General features: G+C 49.5%; 1 protein-coding gene across 5 annotated transcripts; it reads left to right on the top strand.

Annotated features, from left to right (window-relative positions):
- Positions 1 to 6,701: 6,701 nt before the first annotated feature.
- Positions 6,702 to 11,574, top strand: LOC135423875 (uncharacterized). 5 transcript variants are annotated; one of them, XM_064674511.1, is made up of 12 exons: positions 6,702 to 6,886; positions 7,399 to 7,460; positions 7,777 to 7,930; positions 8,122 to 8,378; positions 8,953 to 9,038; positions 9,198 to 9,271; positions 9,374 to 9,470; positions 9,610 to 9,802; positions 9,875 to 9,991; positions 10,577 to 10,713; positions 10,823 to 10,948; positions 11,427 to 11,574. In XM_064674511.1, exons 1-12 carry the CDS (start codon positions 6,808 to 6,810, stop codon positions 11,521 to 11,523), a joined length of 1,479 nt encoding a protein of 492 aa, XP_064530581.1. In that variant the 5' UTR covers positions 6,702 to 6,807; the 3' UTR covers positions 11,524 to 11,574. The 5 variants fall into 5 exon arrangements, 4 of the variants coding, with proteins under 4 accessions (XP_064530581.1, XP_064530583.1, XP_064530580.1 ...); XR_010434999.1 differs by lacking the exon at positions 6,702 to 6,886 and adding an exon at positions 11,085 to 11,334 and having other exon boundaries at positions 6,896 to 7,460; XM_064674510.1 differs by lacking the exon at positions 6,702 to 6,886 and having other exon boundaries at positions 6,897 to 7,460.
- The last annotated feature ends 9,267 nt before the right edge of the window (positions 11,575 to 20,841 follow it).

The raw sequence follows: 20,841 nt of genomic DNA on the forward strand, positions 1-20,841 counted from the left end.
CCCAGGAGGGCACAGACGGGGGTTGTTACCCCCGGGAGTTGTTACCCTGGAGTGTGGCACAAAGGGAGTTGTTGCCCCCGGGGGATGGACTGGGCGACAGGGCTTTATACCTTTCTCCTGCAGTCCCGAAACAGGAGCTTTAAGCATAATAAATCATAACTTTCAGGAATGGACTTCCTCAACCATCCTCTCAGTCCTTGCAGTGAAATTCCAGGATCTGTCAGCAGAGCCTGTGAAATGTGCCCAAAGTTTGATTGCCTGAGGCATAAGGAACAAGAACTGAGGTGGTCTTTGCTCTGCTTTCTTCAGCAGACATCCCCTGTGAAACGGTGTGGCAGAATAAGGAGCCTGTTTACAGCTTAGCTTTCCAGCAGGGAACAGATGGGAGGACGAATGGGCTGGCCTTGGCAGGGGTGGACACAGGCATGAAAGTGAGCTCCACCTTTTTTGTAGGGTTAAGGTTAGGGTTAGGGTTAGGGTTAGGGTTAGGGTTAGGGTTAGGGTTAGGGTTAGGGTTAGGGTTAGGGTTAGGGTTAGGGCTAGGGCTAGGGTTAAGGTTAGGAATGTTCTAGCATTCCCAGCCACTGGCATGGTTTTTTTTCCAAGTCATCAGGAATGATCAACCAGGTGGCAAAGACAGCAAATCCACCTTTGATTCCGTGGTAGGATTTAGCACCCGAACAGCCATCAAGAAAAGGGTTCTTGCTTTTAAAAACAAAACAAAAAAAAAATAAAAAGAAAAGAAAAAATCAAGTGCTCAAGACGTTCATTCCTAGGAAGTGTTTTTTTTAACAAAGCAAATATTTTTGGCTTTTGCACTGCTCCTGTCCTGAGTTCATTAGTTCATGTTCGTTGCAGGTGTAGTTCAGTTGGTTTCTTTCCATGGACAGTGTTTCAGTTTTAAGATCTTGTTATAGGTTAGAAATTCAGGAGAATTTTTCTTCCCCTGCTCCACTCCAAGGAAAAACAGAGTGAGCGGGGGAAGGGAGATCATTTGCTTTACAAAGGATGTAGCCAGCTGAGCTACATTCCTTGCTAATGGCCCATCAGAGGCTGAGGGCTGGCTGGCTCTGCTCGGAGAGGGGAGAGGCAGACTGCTGAGTGGGCACTCGGAGGGAGACGGGGGTCTGCGTGCAGGCATTTGAGGAGAGGGACTGGGGATCTGGTTTTTGGCTTCTCATCCTGGTCAGCTCGGACTGATGGCTTCAACTTGCCTGGCTGTCCCGCTCCCCGGATCTGCTGCGTTTCATGAGAGAGTTGCGTGCCCGCGGGAGAGAAGGGAGTTTTGAGACGCCGTCACCTGGGACAGCAGCGAGTCCCGTGGAAGTGGACTGCTTCCCTTCCCTTTTTCCTCCCACTGAGGGAAGGGTCCCCCATTTCCTTCTCAGTTTCTCCCTGGTCGGGGACTGCCCTCCCAGCCCCCCCCAGACCCTTCTCCCCGCACGGTGACCGCTGGAGCCCAACAGCGCCCCCTGCTGACCACCACGAGAACTGCAGGCTCTGCACCTTCAGTGATCCCACAGCGCCCCCTGCCGACCACAACAGAGAGCTGCAGGCCCTACACCTTCAGCGATCCAACAGCGCCCCCTGCAGGCCACGATTAGGACTGCGCTAAAGGACAGAGAAGTATTCCTTCAGACCTTTTTTTTTTTTTCTAGGACTACTGTCTAGGGTTTTTTTGTGTTCTGTTACCTTTTTTGCCAACATACATATATCTTTTAATAAAGGGTTGTTATTTCTTCTGGTTTTTTCCACACTTCCTCGATTAAAGCCCCTTAATTTTGAATTTACAATTGCTGAGAGAGAGGAGTTCGGTTTACCTTATAACTCATCCTCTTTAGCAAACATCCCAGTCTCCTCAGACTGAGACAGATCTCTGTTCAAATATGCCAATAAGTGCTGTGGTCCAAAAAGGCGGGGGGACCGTGGCATTACATGAGTCTGGGACACGAGGGTAGGATGCAGGTAGAATGATTTATTCAGGCATGCGCAGGATTCTTATCGGTTCAGGCAGGGAAAGGACCAGAACCTAGGGTGGGGTATCAGACAGACAAATGGGGGAGCAAATCAGGATAGGGGCACAGGCGAAAGAGGGAGGAACGTGGGAGGAACCGGGGAGAGAAGGGGCGAATGGAGGCTGTTTCCTCCCTGCAACTCCTTCAGCCAATTGGCAGAGAAACAGGGGAGCAGGGAGGTGAACAGACCGGGATATGCCCAGAAGAATCAAATTCTGGGGGAACATAAAATGTGTGTATACATAATAACTATAAAGTCTGTATCATAAAGTCTGTTCAATCACTGTACATCCTTTTCCGCTTCTGAGATTTTCCCCATTCTGATTCCTGGTCCTTCACAAATAAGGGCAATGCGGTACCATTGTACTTTATAAAGAAGAAATCGAATGTTTGATTTTTTAATGGATGGCTGTAATAGAACTGGGTATGACTTTTTAAAAGTTTATATTTTCTGTTTGTTGGTGTACAGGGCTCTGGGCTTTGGGCACAGCAGGGGCTACAAGTCCACAAGCCCAGGGGCTGCCCTGTGCTGGCTCCAGTCGGTTCTGCTGTTGATGGGGTGTTGGGTGTAGCCCTTTATGACACAGGCACATTTCAGAGCCCTTTGTGATGTGGGACATTTTGGTGCCCAGAGGGCCTTGGGACATCACCAGAGCCCTGCCCTGCCCAAGGAGTATATAAAGGAGCAGGGAGCTTAGCCCAATCCCAGGAGATCCACTCTCTCAAGAGGAAGTAGTTCACTGGATTTCTCTCTGCAGGAGACAACGACAGAGATGGACAAGAAGAGCATGGAGATGGAGAAGGGGAAGGGAACCCCAACTCCTAGTCTGCCCTGGTGTATTCATGCTTAATTAGATGCTTCTATTTTTTGGTCTGTGTTTGGCCCAGCCACTTGTGAGAGTCTGTTCTTTTCCTGCCAAGTTATGAGAAAACAAGTACTGACAAATGAAAACTTTGTCCTTGAAGGAAGGCATCTTGTATAAACTGAAATTAATTGGTACCTCACTATTAGCTGATGGCCCTTCAAGGGCATTTGAAGAAGAAAGTGAAGAGGAGGGTGATGAAGTAAGCCCCCAGACTCATTTAGGAAAGACCCCCCAAGGTGCAACACACAGGCACGGGGAAATGCAGAGTACCCACGCATGCGCAGAAGAGATGCCACTTGTATAACGGAGGGAGGGACTGAAGGCCTCTAGCTGGGCGGTGCTGGCCACACCTGCCCAGGTAGACGTCACCAATTAATTGCATAAAAAGCAGAGTGCTGGGAGTGGAACTCAAGCTTCACATTGAAGGACAACATTACCTTTTGTGGGAACGCCCGCTGTCTTGTGAGCCTGCCGACACTCCGAGGATGCAGCTTCTGCTACGTGTAATTCTAGGCATTCTGGGGTCAGTAAGATAACTTTGTAAGCAACACCTGAGTTAGTGGGGGAGTCATACTGAGGGCTTATTTTCCTCCTCCTTCCTCTCTTGGGTTTTTGTTTTGTTGGCTACTTTTTTGGTAATACTGTTGAGCTTTCAATGGTGTATGGTTTCAGTTCGGCATCCTCCCTCCCTGCTACACCTGGGCCCATGGCTGGGCCTGCAGGTGAGGCCAAGTGGACATCCCATCGGCCAGAGTGATGCAGTTGGATCGATGCAGAAATCAGGATTAACATCAAGATAGATCAACACTGGAACCAGAATTTTTCTCTCTCTCTCTCTCTTTTTCTCCCTGCCCTATGCTTTTAGAATGGGTTTGGGACTTTTCCAGTCATGCCCGTCTGTTCCTGGTCCATGTCGGGAGCAAGGCGAGTGTTGGCAGCATTGATAATCACAGAATATTCTGAGTTGGGAGGGACCCACAAGGATCATCCAAGTCCAACTCCTGGCCCAGCACAAGTCACCCCAACAATCCCACCATTTCCCTGACAGTGTTGCCTAAATGCTCCTTGAGCTCTGGCAGCCTTGGTGCTGTGACCACTGCCCTGGGCAGCCTGTTCAGTGCCCAACCACCCTTTGGGGGAAGAACCTTTTCCGAATATCCAACCTAAACCTCCCCTGACACAGCTCCAGCCATTCCCTTGAGTCCTGTCACTGGATCACACAGAGCAGAGATTGCTGCCTGAGGGAAGAGAGACTCATCTAGAGATTTCCTGACACCATCTCACTCTTGTCCAGCACTTCTCAAGAACGTGACAGCACACAGGGAAACTTTTAAAAACCTGGATTTATTCTTGCATCACTTCACTTGCATAACCAGCATATAATTTTTGTCCAACATTGCTCAGCCTAAACCTGGCAGGTGCCCCTGTGGTGACTGAGGCTGGGAACTGCCCAGTTCCTCACACAGGGGGACACATTTAGGACCTTTGCTTAACTGGATCTTATCTGTAAATATTTCTTTTTTTTAAGAAACAAAGAAGAAACTATACCATTTATTTAGCAGCAAAAAGTGCACTAAATAGTAACACTACTAGTGGGGAGGGAAATTTCATAGTTTCAGGTATTAACATTGACAAAATAATGCAAATGCCTTTTTTTATTGACACTTGACCTCGACTAAGTAGAAGGTTCCCATCCCTTGATCATCTCAAGGATGAAGGAAATGCAAAAAATCTGTTCCCAGATGTTCCCCTGAGGAATTAAAAACAATTAAGAATAAGCTTAAAACTTTACCAAAGGATAATTAAAATGCTCCCACTCTGCCACAGACCCTGTTAGATGAGGGAAATATGCTACGGGAACCAGAGAGATGCTCTGGTTTGCCTGTGGGAGAGATGCAGTGGTGCTGACTGGCACACTGAGGTCAGGAAACATTCCCAAGTCCTCCAAGTCCTCCAGTCCGCTCCACAGCCCCTACACCCCTTTGTCTGTCACTGCTGCAGGAGGATAACAATGCTTCAGGCAAGGAAGGAGAATGAGAGTGACTGTTACAAACTGCTGGCACTCAAATCAGTGGGGTGATGCAGGGATCTAAATTCCTCTTCAGCAACTTGAGGACTGGAATAGGGGAATTCTGCACAAGCAGTTACCAGCACCAAAGCCTTCCTGGAAAACCTGCCACAGATTCTGTGACTGCCCTGTCCATGGAAGTGTTCAAGGCCAAGTTGGATGGGGCTTGGAGCAACCTGGTCTAGTGGAAGGTGTCCCTGCCCCTGCATGGGGCTGGAATGAGATGATATTAAAGGTTCCTTCCAACCTTCTACAAATCATCCCAGAAGGGCAGGATAACCCAGGTTCTTGTTAATAAATCCCTTTGGGTGGGCTACAGTGAAACAGTGTTTGTAAATATATATATGTAGGGTTTATTTTAGAACAATTTTGTTTTAAAAGTAAACAGGTATGTTGCCATTTTGGGTGTTATCATCTATAGTAGTACAATATTAAAGCATGTTAAAGTAGGCAATATTAAAGCATAAAAATAATACTTGAGGAAATGTATAAGGAAAGGAAGAGAAAGAAAGGATAAAAGTGGAAAGGTATATATAGTCACCACCTGCTGAATCCAGCAATGAAACTTGGTAGGGGGATTCCAGGGGAAAGTGGGGGCTGCTGGGGATACCGATGTGGCTCCCACATCCAGCACAACATCCCTGGGGGTCCAGTACCTATCACGATATCCCCTGTCTGTGACAGGATCAAGCTACCCATTCCCAAATTCTCCAGAATTTCAGGGTCACTTTTGCAACCCAATGAACTGTCCCAACCCCCATACCCATTCCCCAGATTCAAAACCAAAAATCTGCATTTTTTTGAGCCCATCCCTTCCCATGGAAAGTTCCATCAGGGGTTTCTCAGGAAAACATGAAGAAGCCACTTCGAGTTTGAAAAGGAAGATTTTTGGGACAAAACCTTTAATTTGTCTAGCAATAAGAGCCCTTGTAACTCTCTCTTTTTAATGATTTTTTTTTTAAGGAAGAAACCCATTTTATTTGCCTTATTTTAATTTTTAAAAATCCTCATTCCTTAATTACTACCTTTTTTTCAGCAAAAAAACTGTTATTATCTCTAGTAAGAAAAAAAGTTTATTTCTTCTTTAATAAAAAACCTCCACCTTTATTTCAATTTTGATATCCCTCCAAACCTTATTATTCCTTATTTTTCCCCAGAACATCCTTATTCCCTGAGGCTTTTTAATGAAAAACCACTTTGTCTCCTGCTTTTTTAGACATATTTTTTTTAAATCAAAGAGTCCTTATCACCTTTTCATTGGTTTAGGTGTTTTTTTCCCAGCAGAAGCCCTAATTTTTCTCCATTGTTCCTTGGGTTTGTTGGATTTTTAACTAAGAAGAAAAAAAAAACCTTATCTTAAGTTTTTTTGGGTTAAAAAATAGCATTCTGGGTGGGAAAAGCCCTTAATCCCTGAAATTTCATAGACGATAAAGCCCATAAAAATGATTTATGATTCTTTTTAAATAGATATTATTTGTGTATTTTTATATATTTATATCTGTTATTGTCTATGATTATCTGTAGGACCACGGCCCAGCTCAGCAGCAATGACACCTGGTGACACCTGGTAACAGCTGAGGTGAGCCAGGAGAGGCCCTTACTTCCTCAATCCCTTCCCCGCTCCCCTGCTGTGCCATCTCCCTGCTGATGTCATAACACACCTTCCCAGGCCGCTGGTGATGTCACAAAGTGGTGCCCCACATCACCAGGTGCACTCCACGGCAAGGATTGGGGGCTGCTGGGCCCTGCCCGGAGCCGGGAGGGGGGATCAGGGGGCTGTTTTTAGGGCTGTGGGGGCTGTTCTGACCCTTGGGGACAAGCAGGGCAGGGGTCATCAGACAGGAATTTGAGGAGCAGGATGGAGGGGTGCTGCACTGTCAGCATCAACAGGAAGCAGAGTTGCTTGTTCCCCACACTCCTGCAGCTCTCCACTGAGGGTGAAGATTTGGGGAACTCCCTGAGGGCTGGTGGAACGGTTGGACAGGGTTGGGGCTGCCTCGAGGCTCCTGTGAGCACGGCGTGTCCCCCATCCAGGACCAGCTTCCAGTGGGAGCTGGCACTTCTCACAGTTCTGGTTCTGGAGTGAAAAGGGGTCTGGGGTCCTGGGGCATGGGAGGTCCAACAGCTCTCACTGGGTTCTCAGGAGCTGGCTGGGCATCAGCCCTTTAACTAGTCTCTTTTGGGAGACCTTCTGGTTCTTCCCATAGGATCCTCTCGTGACATCAACCTGGGTTTTGAGGTGCCATCTCTTTTTGGGGGTTGGATGATCACAGCCCTGGTCCTGAGCCCTTCCCACATCCCCAGTTCTGCCCCAGCTCTGCTCAGTGAGAAGAGGGAGGCAGAACCTGGGGAACAGCCAGGCTCTTTATGAGGCCCATCTGTCACTTCCCGGATGTCACTTCCGAGATGCCGCATGTGGAACCTGATGCCTCTTTCTGGTACTTTCCAGAGGTGGTGGCCATCTGGGATGTCGTGTCTGTGTACATCCTGGGGCAGATGAAGCAGGACAAGGTGGGCTGGCATCTTGGTCCCCTGTAGTCCCCCCTCCCTGAGCATCATGGCACCACCCCAAGAGAACCCCATGTGCCTCAAGCTTCCAGGACTGGAGAAACTCAGGATCATGCTGGGTCTATGCCAAGGATAATCCCCAGGAATCATTCCCTGGGTTTGAATTCCTTGGGATCTTCTTTAGCCAAGGAATTTTGGCAAATAATTTGAAGAGAGGAAGTAAGAAAATGGAGAATGTGGGTTTTTCATTTTTCCCACAGTTTTAACATTTCTTATCTCCAAAGTATTCACTCAGCTGTTTTGTCTTCTTCCTGGGCAGGGTGTCCTGGTCCCAGGACTAGGGACCTTTGCTGTGGTCCCTGAGCAAGTTGATGGTGCAGAAGAGGTGTGTGTAGTCCGAAGACCTGTGTTCCAGTTGGACATGGATGTGTCCTGTCTGCAGGAGCTGATGTTCCCCACAGTGATGATCCCTGGTGAGAAGGGATCCTGCTTCACATTTGGGAGAGGGGTGTGCCCCTGCTCTTTGGGAGGGGGGGGGGGAATTGCCTCCAAAGTTGGGGGACAAAAACAGATCCCTCTTTCTCTCTGGCATTTTGCAGTGAATTCCATGTGGAAATTTGCTCAGCTGTGGTCATGACAATGCTCATCCTCTTCCTCCTTACAGGTGACATTGAGATCGCACCACTGGATTACTGGTGGCTGTCACAGACCACGTCCCTCCCGCCAGACGTATTGAGGGACTGTGTGGAGGAGACCGTCCTCCTATACTCCTTTCAGCTGAGGGACAGGCAGCGCCTTGCCTTTGCCTTTGGGGACATTGGCGTCCTGTCATGTCAGGACAATGTCCTGTGCATGCAGTTCCACCGCAGCTGTGTCAAGAAGCTGGAGAACTGGGACACCTGGGTGGCTCTACTGCTCACTGTGAGCTGGAATCTGGGGACATTGATGTGCTGGAGTGTGTCCAAAGAAGGACAGCAGGGCTGGGGAAGGGGCTGAAGCACAAGTCTCATGAGAAGCAGCTGAGGGAGCTGAGATGGCTCAGCCTGGAGAAAAGGAGGCTTAGCAGGGACTGTCTTGCTCTCTGCATCTACCTGAAAGGAAGGTGTAGCCAGGTGCAGGTCAGTCTCTTCTCCCAGATAACAAGTGACTGGACAAATTCCACTAGGATATGTTTAGGTTGGATTTTAGGGAACATTTCTTCGTGTAAAGGATTGTCCAGTTGTGGCACAGGCTGCCCAGGGTGGTGGAATCACCATCCCTGGAGGTATTTAAGACATGTGGATGTGGCATCTGGGGACATGGTTTAGTGGTGTCCTTGGTTGGACTTGATGGTCTCCAGAGTCTTTTCCAACCTTAATGATTCTGTGATTCCACGATCCTAATATTCATGGATGAGGTTTGGGAAAAGGGGGTTGGAGAAGTGGCTCCTAAGGGAGCAGGAGACAGGTCTGCTTCTTCCATGGGAATCTCCTGATGGCTCCATGTCACTCTGCAGAGGCTGTGTGTGCCGGATGCTGGTCTCAGTGATGGAGCGACTGCTGCTGGGGGGATGCAGGCTGCATGGGCTCACTCATTCCCCAGGTGAATGTGCTTCCTCAGGGGCTTCCCGGTTCCTTTCTATCCTGCAGGGTGTGGGAGTTGCCATTCCTCAAGCCTGTGTCATCATTCGCTTCTGCAGTTGGCCTCAGTGATCCTTGTGGGTCCCTTCCAATTCAGTATGTTGTCATTGTGTGATTCCAGGTTTCAGCTTGCTGTGTCTGAGGTTTTCTCCACCTGGCACACGAAGGTTGCAGAGAAGCACAGGGTCAGAACGGGTATGGGATGGGTCCCTGCTGCTCTACCCCACATGGGGTGATCACAGCCTGGTGATCACTCACCCTCACAGGGCTGTTCCCAAGAGCTGCCTCCTTTCCCAGGGGCACAGGAACATCCTGACAAGTTTTCCCTCCCCATGCTACCAAACCAGAGGCCAGGCATGACGCAGCAAGAGCCAGGGATGAAGCCATCTGCCAGGTGAGACCCTCGTGGGAAGGGATGGGAGGGATCCTTGCACCCCTGGGTGATAGCCTCCTCAGACACTTGGGCTGTAGTGACTCAGGAAGGAGCATGGGAAACAGCCCTAGCTCTCTGCTTCTCTCCAACACCTGGGAAGCTTTGGCCCCATAGGAAAACAGGATATCTGCCTGCCCTGTGCTCCTGCTGACTCCTCATGTCTCTGCAGTGTGCTCCCCCTGTCCCCAGGCATCTTTCCTGGGATGAGGGAGACAGGTGGGCAGGAGTCAGCTCCTTCGGCCAGGCTCGACACCACACTCCTGGCCTCTGAGAACTGCCAGAGAGCACTGCAGGTATGTGCCAGATGGATCAGACCTGAAGAAAGCTCCTCCAAAGCTGAGCCTAACTGTGCCTGACACCTCCAGGAGGTCTGTCAGCTGTCTGCAGAGTGGGAGCACGGGAATTCCTGCTGGAGAGAGCAGAAGGTGGAATGGGTGGCGTGGGAAGCCTGGGCTGCCAGGGAGGATCAGCAGGTGCCCCAGGTATGGGCAGGGACCCTGTGCATGAAGGCACCTTGGCTGCCCATAGAACCCTCCCAGAACAGGAGCACGGGGGGTGGAATTGAGGGTCAGGGGGGACCTCAAGGGGATCAGGGAAGGACCTTTGGGGGGTGGGGGAGGGGTCTCTTGTAGGGGTTGGAGATTCCTGGAGGGCTTAGGGTATCTCAGGGAGGGGGCTTTGAGGGTCCCTGGGGTGGTTTGGGGGTAATCCCTGGGGATTGGAGGGATCCTGGGGTTTTGGGGGACTCTTCCCAGGGAGATGGGAGTCCCCGGGGACCTGGATGGAGGAGGGTGGTCTCTGAGAGGGTTTGGTATGCCCTGGGGATTGTGAGTATCCTAGGGCTTTGGGGGGATTCTCAGGACTGAAGGAGATGGGATTCCTTGGGGGGAAGCTGGGGGTCACCCAACCACAGAGCAGAGTTTGCCCACTCATTCCCCAAGGGAGAGCTCTGGGAAGCACCATGAGCCATCAGCCATGGTGCGGTGCGGAGTCTCCCGGCTCCCACCTTTCCAGGGATACTAGGAAGTGTCACCTCTCATTTACTGAAAGCGTCCCCTCCTTGGCAGGTATCTGGCCCTGGAGGTCCTTGGGCTCCCCATCCTTCACTTCAACCCCAGAGAAAGGGGGCCACTGTGACATGGGGGAGGGTTGGAACCCCCCTCCCTGTGGACGAGATGGTGGAGAGATTCCAGCCTGGGACCAGGTGGGTGAATGCAGGACCAGAGGGGTGGATGTGGGACCAGGTGGGCGCAGGCTGGGATGAGGGGAGAGGCAGATGGCAACTCTGGAAGAATGATTTCTTGTTGTTGCAGGCACCTTTCCCCACGAGCCATCCAGGTGCTCCATGCACTGGAGCCACATCAGACACGGAGGAACATCTTCACGTTTTTGGCTGAGAACAAGCGGCGGCGGCAGGAGAAACAGAAGCAGCTCTGCAGGTAACTCCGAAGGGATAGAATTCCCCCCATCCCTCCTCTGAGGCAGCCCTGGGGGACAGAAGTGGGTTTGGAGGCTGCCTTTGGGCTGGAACCCCCTGATGCCCACTTGGACACCCAGCATTGGCTTCCCCTGTAGGACAGAAAAGTCCTGGCTGGAGGCAGAGGGACTCTGACGGCTGGCTGCCTGCTTCCCAAACCCTGAGAGCCCTTCCTTGGTAGAGTTCTACCCCACGACACCTTGTCCTGACCAGGGGCACCTGTACAGGACACCTGTAGGGGACACCCAGGGTCTCAGCCCAACCTGGCTTTGCCCCAGCTGCACCATAGGACCTTCTCATAGGCTGGGAAATCACCAGGGGCATCTCCCACTCCATGGACACCTTGAGGTGATTCCATCCCTGGTGCCTTAGCCAATCCCACAGGAATTCTGTGCCTTCTCCCTGCCTGTATGACCAGACACCTCTCTCTCCCACCTCAGCTCCAGGTGCTCGTCCAGCGGCCAAGGAGCAAGGGCTGGAGTGGTGGCTGCAGCCGTGGCTGGTAGTGACAGGTCTGGGAGGCTGCTCACCTGCTGAGGTCCACCCATGGATACAAAATAAATACTGCTGGGGATGTTCCCACCTGGACTGAGTGGCCTGAGCCTGGTGATGGAGCCATCTAATGGTTAGGACCGTGCTGGCACCATGGCGGTTGGGGAGCTGTGGGGGGGGACATGGGCTCTTCAGGAAGATGAGGAGGTGGGTTGCCTTCTGCTCAGGGTGGGACTGAGCAGCAGGTAGGCCAAGGTGGGCACCATGTTAGTAGGTACCTGCTAGAGACCTCCTCTACAGGAGGAACAGTAGGTGAGGCTCCTTCACAAGCCCTGATCTTCATGGGGCACATGTACCCCCCTGCTACCTGCCAGGAGGAGAATTCAGACACCTGGGAGATCTCCAGAGTGCATTTCCTGGCACAGGTGATAGGGAATTGAGAGAGAAAGGTGCCTGTGGAGATGCCACCACTGTGGGATGAACTGGTTTTAACCCACCACTAGGATTAAAACTTAGGGAAAACTAAGAATTCTAGAGTAAAATCCCTGGGTGGAATGCAGTCGACATGCTCCCCATACAGTGATAAGCATCTGCTCAGAGGGATGGAGCAGAGACTATGCAGCCCCCTCCATTAAAATCCTGGCAGAAAGAGGGACATTGTGGTACTTTGTTAAGGAGACCGTGCGGTACCTGTCAGCCAAAGGAGATGGATTAAAGTGTTCTGCTGCTGAGTCAACGATCATGTCAAACCCTCTCTTCAAATGCCAAGCCACATCCACCACCCCACCACCCCCATTAGGCACGGCAGGAGAACTTTACACCAATCAGAAATAAAAAAAAAAGTAAGTTGGGAATAGGGGAAAAATTGAGGAAGACTCCAACAAAACCGCTGGGATCAGTCGACAGGCTGAACCTGTCTTCTCCCCTATAGGGACACCTATTGGGTAAGAAACATACTCTATGCACACTAAATGCTGCTTTTATGAATAGAGTTTTTGTTTGTGCTTGCTTTGTAGTACAGTAGATTGCTTCAAACACATTTTTGCAGTCAGATGATCCTCAAACCTTATTAACCTGTCACAATTTATTTTAATAAAGAGTGTTATTCCGTAAACTCTTAGAGTGAGCCTTTACAGATGCTGGCAGTTGCCAGCAGCAGATAACATGTTGGGAAGGCCAGCTGAGGGGTCTTCATGCTGTTGGCTTAACCCCCCTCCCCCCAAAAAGGGCAGTTGAATCACCCTTCAATCTTGTGACTCTGTTCAGTTTGAAGGGTCTCCCATTACAAGATGCCAATAGACTGGTCAGACACTGACAGACAAATAAATCACTAAGGGTTGAGAAAATCTCCCCTCTCTAAGGGTTGGGCAAACCCCCTCCCCTTTCACATGACAACCACCCACAGAGTCACTGATGCCTGCTGGGATGTCACTGCCCAAGAAGGTGCCACCATTTGAGTGGAGAGACGGGGGAACACTGGAGGGGGAATCGAGGATCAGTGAGGGAGCACTGGGAGAGGGCACTGGCACTGGGGACCACTAGAAGGTAGGTGCTGGGAAGTGGTGTGGCCCTGGGAGCACTGAGAAGACTGGGGAGCACTGAGGAGGGCACTAGGTGCACTGGGGAGACAGGGAAGCACTGCAGAAAGCTGTTGCTGGCCTTCACCTCCCCTGGGCAGCCCATCATCTGCCCCACCAACACTAGGGCCAGATATTTTCCTTCCCCAGGGAAGGAAGGCACTGTCATCCTCTTTCAGGAGCCCACCTCCCAAATTTGGATACACTTCCAAAATTTAAACATGTCCAGGGGTTGCTCCCACACAATCAGAATCTCTACATACTGTAGAAGGGGATAAAATCCCTGTGATGCATATGAGAAATGTGTTAGAGAAGAAAGTTTGGATCAGTCCTGCCTCAAGCAAAAGCAAACCCATCCATGGGACTGATTGTTTTTGCACCTAGTGGGTCATGCAGAGGGACAGGGAAACATGATGTGTACCTCAAGGGGATATGATTTTTGGCTGAGAACAGTCTGTAATGTTGAATTGTATAGTATCGGTTGCTGAATGACACTGTCACTGCGTGCCATGACTACCATGGACAATGAAGATGGACTGCTGCAGATACACCAGTTGTGAGCTCCTGATGCAACTTGCAACCAGTTGACAGCATACCAACTATCCTGCACTGGAAGAGATCTAGGAGGGGTAGAAGCCACAGCCATGGACTAAATGAACTCAACAGACATCTTGGAGGGATGGCCATTGACTATGGAAATGATACCTGTGCTTGTGTACATATATATAAATGTATATATATATAGCGGGAAGATATAGGATCTGGGCATGACTTAGATGGCATAGAATAAGGGTTAGGCCATGAGCAGCTGCCCTAGTTCTGGCCCAGATCAGTGGGAAGGTATGTGGCCAAGACATTGTGTTATTCAATAACACTCATGTCATTTTCAGGAGTGGGGGAAAGAGATTTTCTCTCACTTCCAAGAAGAAAGGGTGTGGTTTCTGGTTGGGAGCAAGCATGGTGGATGCAGCGGTCTGGCATAGGGTCCTTCCACCACTCTTTCGTTGTCCCAGGCTTGCTGAGCATTTTGCATGTAAACCGCCCTCTTTGAACACTTTCTTTATTAGTATTGTTGCTGTTACTGTTCATTTTCTTATCTCATTGTTTGCAGTAAAATTGTTCTTACAGCAACCTGTAACTTTCACCTTTTTGTGCCTCTAGTTCTCATCTCCACCCCTGTAGCTGGAAGGGGGAGGGGAACTGGGGGGAGCAAGGGAGTGGTGTTGGGTTTGGGAATATTTCCGGGGGGGTGTGGCGCACTAAACTGGGTAGTGTCATTCCTAAACCATGAAAACATGTTTCAGACACAAGCTAACAGAATACAGAATCAGTCTCACGCTTGAGAATCCACCTTCCGAATTACACTGTTTCCATCTTGAGGTAGGACTCCCAGCTCGGCCCTACCAGCACATCTGCTCTCACAGTCACCAAGACAAAGACAAGCAAAGTGTAGGGGGCATGTCCCAGGGGCAGAGAAATCAAGGGACATGAGCAGGGACAGACAACCCCATTGGTTAAGAAGGTCACATGGTATCCATGTATGCTCTTTGATTACCACCTCAGAAGAGCATACATCTTTCTTTATCATATAAATGACCATCATGTTACACGTGGCACACCCGAACATGGGACTTAGAACCTATATTAGGATAGTTTAGTATATCCTGAATCAGGCAGAAAACTCGGTAAACCCCGGTTATCGTATCGATTATTTGGATACGGGGGTTTTTTAACCAAAAAAAACCCCCAAGACATCTGTAAATCCATTGTCTCAGTAGCATATGAGAAACGGGAATTAAAATAGTGAGCTCAAAAATATTAGGGAAAGTGCACAGGAAAAAAGAAGAAGAAAGAAGAAAGAAGAAAAGAAAAAGCTGACAGATCGGGGCAGCCGGAGAGAGCGGAGCGGGGCCAACATTTTGCGGAGAGGTGAGTGAGCTGAGAAAGCGGCGATACCAGCTAATACCGCGGCCGAGGCTGCTCCCTGGGAGACTGCGAGCCCCCGCGGCTTGAAAAACTCGAGGGGTGGAGCACGCCAAACCCTGTAGGGAGCCCCGCCACCCGCCGCCTGCCACGGCTAAGCCATGTGTGCAGAAGCGGTGCCGCTGCTGCCTGAAACACCCCCCAGACCGCCGCGAGACCCCCACGAACCCCGCACCGGCTTTCCGCCCAGCGGAAAGCACCGCAGCTCCGCGCAGCCTGCAACCCCTGCCCACGTCCGCCCACCGCCCCTGCTGGCCCCCCACGCCATGTTCAAAACTGCGCGGGACCTGCTGAATCCAAGCCGAACGCGCGCCGCTTCCACCGCCGCCACTGCCGGAGCCATGCTAGGACCCTGTGTGCCACCCCGCCACCCTTCCCCCGCGCGTGCTGCAGTCTGCAACCGCGGGGAAACAGCCAAGTCACACATGTGCACCGCCCCCAAGCCGACGGAGCCAACAGAGAGCCCCATCGGACACAGACGGAGACGCCGAGAGGAAAAAAGCCGCGGAGAACCAGGCGATCCAGAAACTGAAAGTAAACTCAGCAGCCAAAGAAAGAACTCCCAGCCGCGTCGGTCTACAGCACCGAGACTACGGTAAACATGGGAGGCTTTGTGTCCATGGAAACCTCACAAGACACTGAAACATTAACTTTACTGCTAAAATCTTACCACATTCAAACTACAAAGGCAGAGTTACCAGAATTAATAAGATTTGTTAGGTCTACACACCCCACACTCCCACTAACAGAAGTTTTACATTTAAACACTGGGACACATTCTAAACCAAAGGACAGAGGCAGGCGACCGCAGAGCTTGCAACATTGTACCAGTTTATACAGGGATAATGTCAGCCCTCCACAAAGCACGCGAGCAAATGAAACAATTAACCCACACCTCACCCCCCTACCCCCCCAACCCCCAACCCCCCACCCCGCTCACACTCCTAGCAGCAGCACAACCCCTAGGCATAGTAACAGAAATATACGAGATGTACTGGGGGGAGAAAAAAGAGCTGTTTGTGAGTTAAGTTGCAGGCCGGGAGCCGAAAGCCACGGGAACATAGGTCGCTGGGAGAGAACAGAGCCCGAAATGCAGAATCCCAAGCCATGGGATCAGCGCACAGAGCTCTGTTACAGTGATGAGGGGGGTAACCCAGCCCCTCTGCCCCCCCCCGCTGCGAATGAACAGCGACTGGGCTGTATCTCGGACTGGGCGCAGCCATCCTGCCCGCCAAATGGACTGGAAGCCGATCCGTCTCTTCCGGCCTCATAGACATGAGGGGGAAGAAAGCCCCTCCCCCGCACCGCCTCCACCACCCAACACCACCCCCCCACAGGGAACTGGGCTCACTGGAACCACAGTGGGGGGGGGAAAGGGGGATGAGGAGGAGGGAGCACGGATGGTTCCAGCAGGAGGGAGCGAGGAGGCAAACAGGGGAAGGTCAGTCAATGAGTGGGAGCAATGTCACTATGAGGCATTTCGAGTGGGAGGCTTGAAGGATATTCAGGCATGCTCAATAGATACTAGCTAACGTCAGCCCCCTCAATTTCAGCCTCTGTCATGTGAGGCTACAGAGAAATTGAGGCAGTCGGTAAGAGGTGTTGGCATGTCCTTAACCAATACATTGGTCAATGTCAGTGGAGACACTGAGTTCCATCTATTTTTTCACCCTACATGACTGGAAGAATCTAATGAAATTAGTTCTTAATAACACCCAGTATGCAGTCTGGTTAGCTGACTTTCGGGAAAATTATGCTAAGTATGCAACTAACATCAAGCAGGCATAACAACAAAACAATTAACCGGAGGGGGAAATTACAGCACGGTAGATGCCAAATCAATCTTTCCCCAGGAAATGTACAGAGCAATAGCCAAACAGGTCTTGAAAGCCATCAAAAATCTTCCCACTACAGACCAAGATAGCAACCTGTCCCCCACAAAAGTGTTACAAGGCTGTACTGAACCAAATTCACAATGCTTAGATCAGCTGCAATCTGCTTTAAACAAGCAAGTTGAGTACAATAAAGCCAGAGAGATACTGTATAGGCAATTGGCTTTTAAAAAGGCAAACACAGGCTGTGAAAGAGCTTTGCAGGCCCTTCCTGAAGGGGAGAGCTACAGCACTGCTGAGCTGGTTTAACCCTATGAAAGAGTTAGCTCTGTGGAGCACCAGTCTACCCCTCTTGCTACAACCCTAAGAGCCCAGTTAGGAGTGCAAGAAGAGGCCAGACACAGAGCTAGTTATGTTAGATGTGGTGACCCTGACCACTCTCAAAGGGATTGTCTTTGGAGACCCTTAGCAGCAACATCCCACAAGTACCTAAACAGCAGGGGTGCCGTGGGCGAGGCAAAAGCCATGCCATGAACATCGCATTGCTTGCTGCCGTGCTGCTCGTTATCCTCCTCTTTGCCACCTGCTTTCACGAGTAAGAGAGGAAGCAGCTTAAGGCAAGCCACAATGTGCCAACAACCAGCCCCGAAAATACCCCTGTATTCTGCACCCCCAAGAAAGGTGAGAAGTGGAGAACACTGCAAATGTTAAGAGCAGTAAACGCAGTCATAGAGCTTACGGAAGCATCGCAGCTTGGAGTTGCCTCACCTGCTATACTCCCAGCAAATTGGCCGCTAGTTGATTTAAAGGACTGTTTCCTTACCATCTCCCTATACCCTGAGGACATGCCAAGGTTTACCTTTTCCATCATGGCCTTGAACAATGCACAACCCATGCAAGGCTATTGCTGGGTTGTCCTTCCTCAAGGGATGCAAAACAGCCCGACGAGAAATCAAACAGCTATCATACGCCATCATGTAGATGACATACTAATAACCGCAGCCACAGGAAATGAACTGCCATTTACTCTTACTGCTCTAACCAAAGCTGTCCAAGGTGCAGGGTTACAGGTTGCTCCAGAGAAGATCCAACCATCACAACCCTGGACTTACCTTGTATGGGAAATCATGCAGCCAGAAACCTCTCCACAGCCACTGCAGCTCGAGGTAAAAGACAATTTAACTTTACATGAGTTGCAAAAAATTCTGGGAGCCATCAGCTGGTTAAGACCTGTTTTAAGCATAACCCCAGAGGGGCTATACCCTCTATTTGAGCTGCTAAAGGGGAACTCCAATCTAACGTCTAACAAGTCTCTGACAGCAGAGGCAAAACAGGCGTTAGACATTCGTGCCAAGGCAATAGAAAGCAGACAAGGCAGAAGGAGAAATCCTGAACTGCAAATCTGCCTGGCCCTTTTTCCCAGCAGGTAAAGCCATTTGCAGTTTGTTTCAGTGGGATCAAACTGACAAAGACCCACTGCAAATTCTAAGTGACTGTTTCTGCCTCACACACCACCTAAAACTGTGTGAACGACTAATGAGATGTTTGCCAAGCTTGTCATTAAAGGCAAAAGATGATCACAAGAACTAGACAGAAGAGGCCCTGCCACCATCTTCACCCCAGCTGCAAAGAACAACTTCAATTGGATGCCAGCTGAGGACGCAGAATTTCAGTCTGCCCTGGCAGGTTTTAACGGTGACATTTCAATCCATCTCCCTAAACGCAGAATGTGGGCAGAAATTCGTAGTTTACCTTTAAAAGCCACAACCAGATGCAAACATGAACCACGAACAGTTTTCACAGAAGCATCTGGAAAAACACAAAAAGCTGCAATGACTTGGGTAAATCCTGACACAGGATAATGGGAACGAGATGTACAGACCATGAACCAAAGTTCTGTACAGGTTCTGGAACTGGCTACCATTCCATTGCCTTGGAGAAATTTTCTGAACAACCTATTAACAATATTGTTAATATTGTTACGGATTCCTGTTATACTGTAAAGTTAGTCTCCCGTCTCGAGAGTTCGTTTCTTCGAGATATTGTCAACCCTCACCTGTTGTTTGAAATGCGTTCTGTTTTGTTTCTTGTGAATCATAGAAGGTTTGATTTCTATATAATGCACACAAGGTCACGCACTGACATACCAGGGCCGATAGCTGACGGAAACCAAGAGGCTGATAAAGCAACTATGTTTAACACCATACCTAGAGTCTTAGAGCAAGAGAAATTTTCTCACTCATTTTTCCATCAGAACGCACGTTCTCTGAAGAGACAATTCCAGATAACATTCAGTCAGGCTTGAGACATCATCATGTCATGCCCAAACTGTCAGAAAATCACACCCATGCCATCTCAGGAAGGCATTAACCCCAGAGGGGTTAAATATGTACATGTAAATAGATACACATTCCCAATACATAACCACCACAGCACACGCAGGGAAAAGGCCAAGGATGTCATTAGACACCGGCTCAGTTGTTTTGCTAGCCTTGGTACCCCAAAACAGATCAAGACCGATAATGAACCAGTTTTTATCTCAGAAAAAGTAAGAAATTTCCTGTCAGAATGGAGAACTTCACATATCACAGGTATCCCACACTTACCAATTGGTCAAGCAATTATTGAAAGGGCACATCACACACTGAAGCACATGTTAGATAAACAAAAAAAAAGGGGGGAATCTGTGTAGCCCGCAAGAGCATCTGTGGAAAGCCACGTATGTTATCAATTTTTTAAATCGTGACAGCGCTGAAAGAAGCAGGTACGAAAAGCAGCATGAGTCTCAGGATCTCGCCTCTCCCAAACCACTGGTCATGGTTAGAGATTTAATTTCAGGGCAGTGGAAGAGACCGTTAGATCTCATCACTTGGGGACAAGGCTACGCCTGTGTGGTTACAGGAAAAGAGCTTAAGTGGATTCCTTCAAGATGTGTAAGACCCTACTTAGGTACACAACCACAGCAGCAAGAACCAGAGTAACGCAGAAGTTATAAAGGAGTTATGTTTATGTTTCAGGTTTACATTAAGGGACGACCAGTGTGGTAAAAAGCAGTCTGTAAAAAATCTGTGAATGTGTGTGTGATGAATGGAATGACGGCCATCAGTGAATGAGGCGTGAATGAATAAGAGAGTTGTTTGACTGGACAAATGTATGAAACACAAAAACACCTCCCAAAATAACACTACCTCCATCACATGGTCACTCTAGGAGAATTTACTTTTGCTAAACTTAGCCTGTTTCTTAAATAAAGTTGAACTCCCCAGTTATTTTAAACCCTCACATTAATAAAGATTATAATTTTGCACAGTTAAGCTAAGGCCTTTAGGTTAATAAAGTTATTTCTCCAAGTTGCACTACCCTTTAGGAATGCAAGAAAGTTTTATAAGGTTTACCATAGAGGTATAAGAGGCCAAGCAAGCAACGTGCCGGGTCATTGCAAGCTTTGGTAGTTTACAATGTACTGTTCTGATTGTTTGCGTTATTGTTGTTGTACTGTTTTCGTGACCTTCTTAAATAGTAAAGAAGGACAAGCAAAGTGTAGGGGGCATGTCCCAGGGGCAGAGAAATCAAGGGACATGAGCAGGGACAGACAACCCCATTGGTTAAGAAGGTCACATGGTATCCAGGTATATAGGGAAGCGCTGAATTCAAATAAACTCTTTGATTACCACCTCAGAAGAGCATACATCTTTCTTTATCATATAAAGGACCACCATGTTACAGCAAAGAGCGATAGTTCCTTCTGGTACCTTTAGTTTCCTCCTCATCTTCAGAGGGTTCACTCCCATTTTCAATCAGCCTCTCAGACTCAGCTGAACCAAGAGCGAGAAAATATGCCGCTGGCTCTGATCCTCCCTTCTCCAGCTCCTCTGTCAAAGTATCCACATGAGCCCAAGCCCAAGTGGTCACCTGAGACTGGTTCTGGAGAACCACCACCAACTCCTGGAATAGTTACCTCGTCCAGCTGT

This window comes from Pseudopipra pipra, chromosome 18 (genome assembly GCF_036250125.1).
Source record: "Pseudopipra pipra isolate bDixPip1 chromosome 18, bDixPip1.hap1, whole genome shotgun sequence".
In the NCBI taxonomy this organism is placed as follows: Eukaryota; Metazoa; Chordata; class Aves; order Passeriformes; family Pipridae; genus Pseudopipra; species Pseudopipra pipra.

Bases quoted from the DNA above. Each gene is read 5' to 3' on its own strand.
- LOC135423875 (XM_064674510.1), top strand. From the start codon at position 7,317: ATGAGGCCCATCTGTCACTTCCCGGATGTCACTTCCGAGATGCCGCAT. The intron at 8,379-8,952 runs GTGAGCTGGAAT...GTCACTCTGCAG, and splicing joins GGGTGGCTCTACTGCTCACT to AGGCTGTGTGTGCCGGATGC. The intron at 9,471-9,609 runs GTGAGACCCTCG...ACACCTGGGAAG, and splicing joins GGGATGAAGCCATCTGCCAG to CTTTGGCCCCATAGGAAAAC.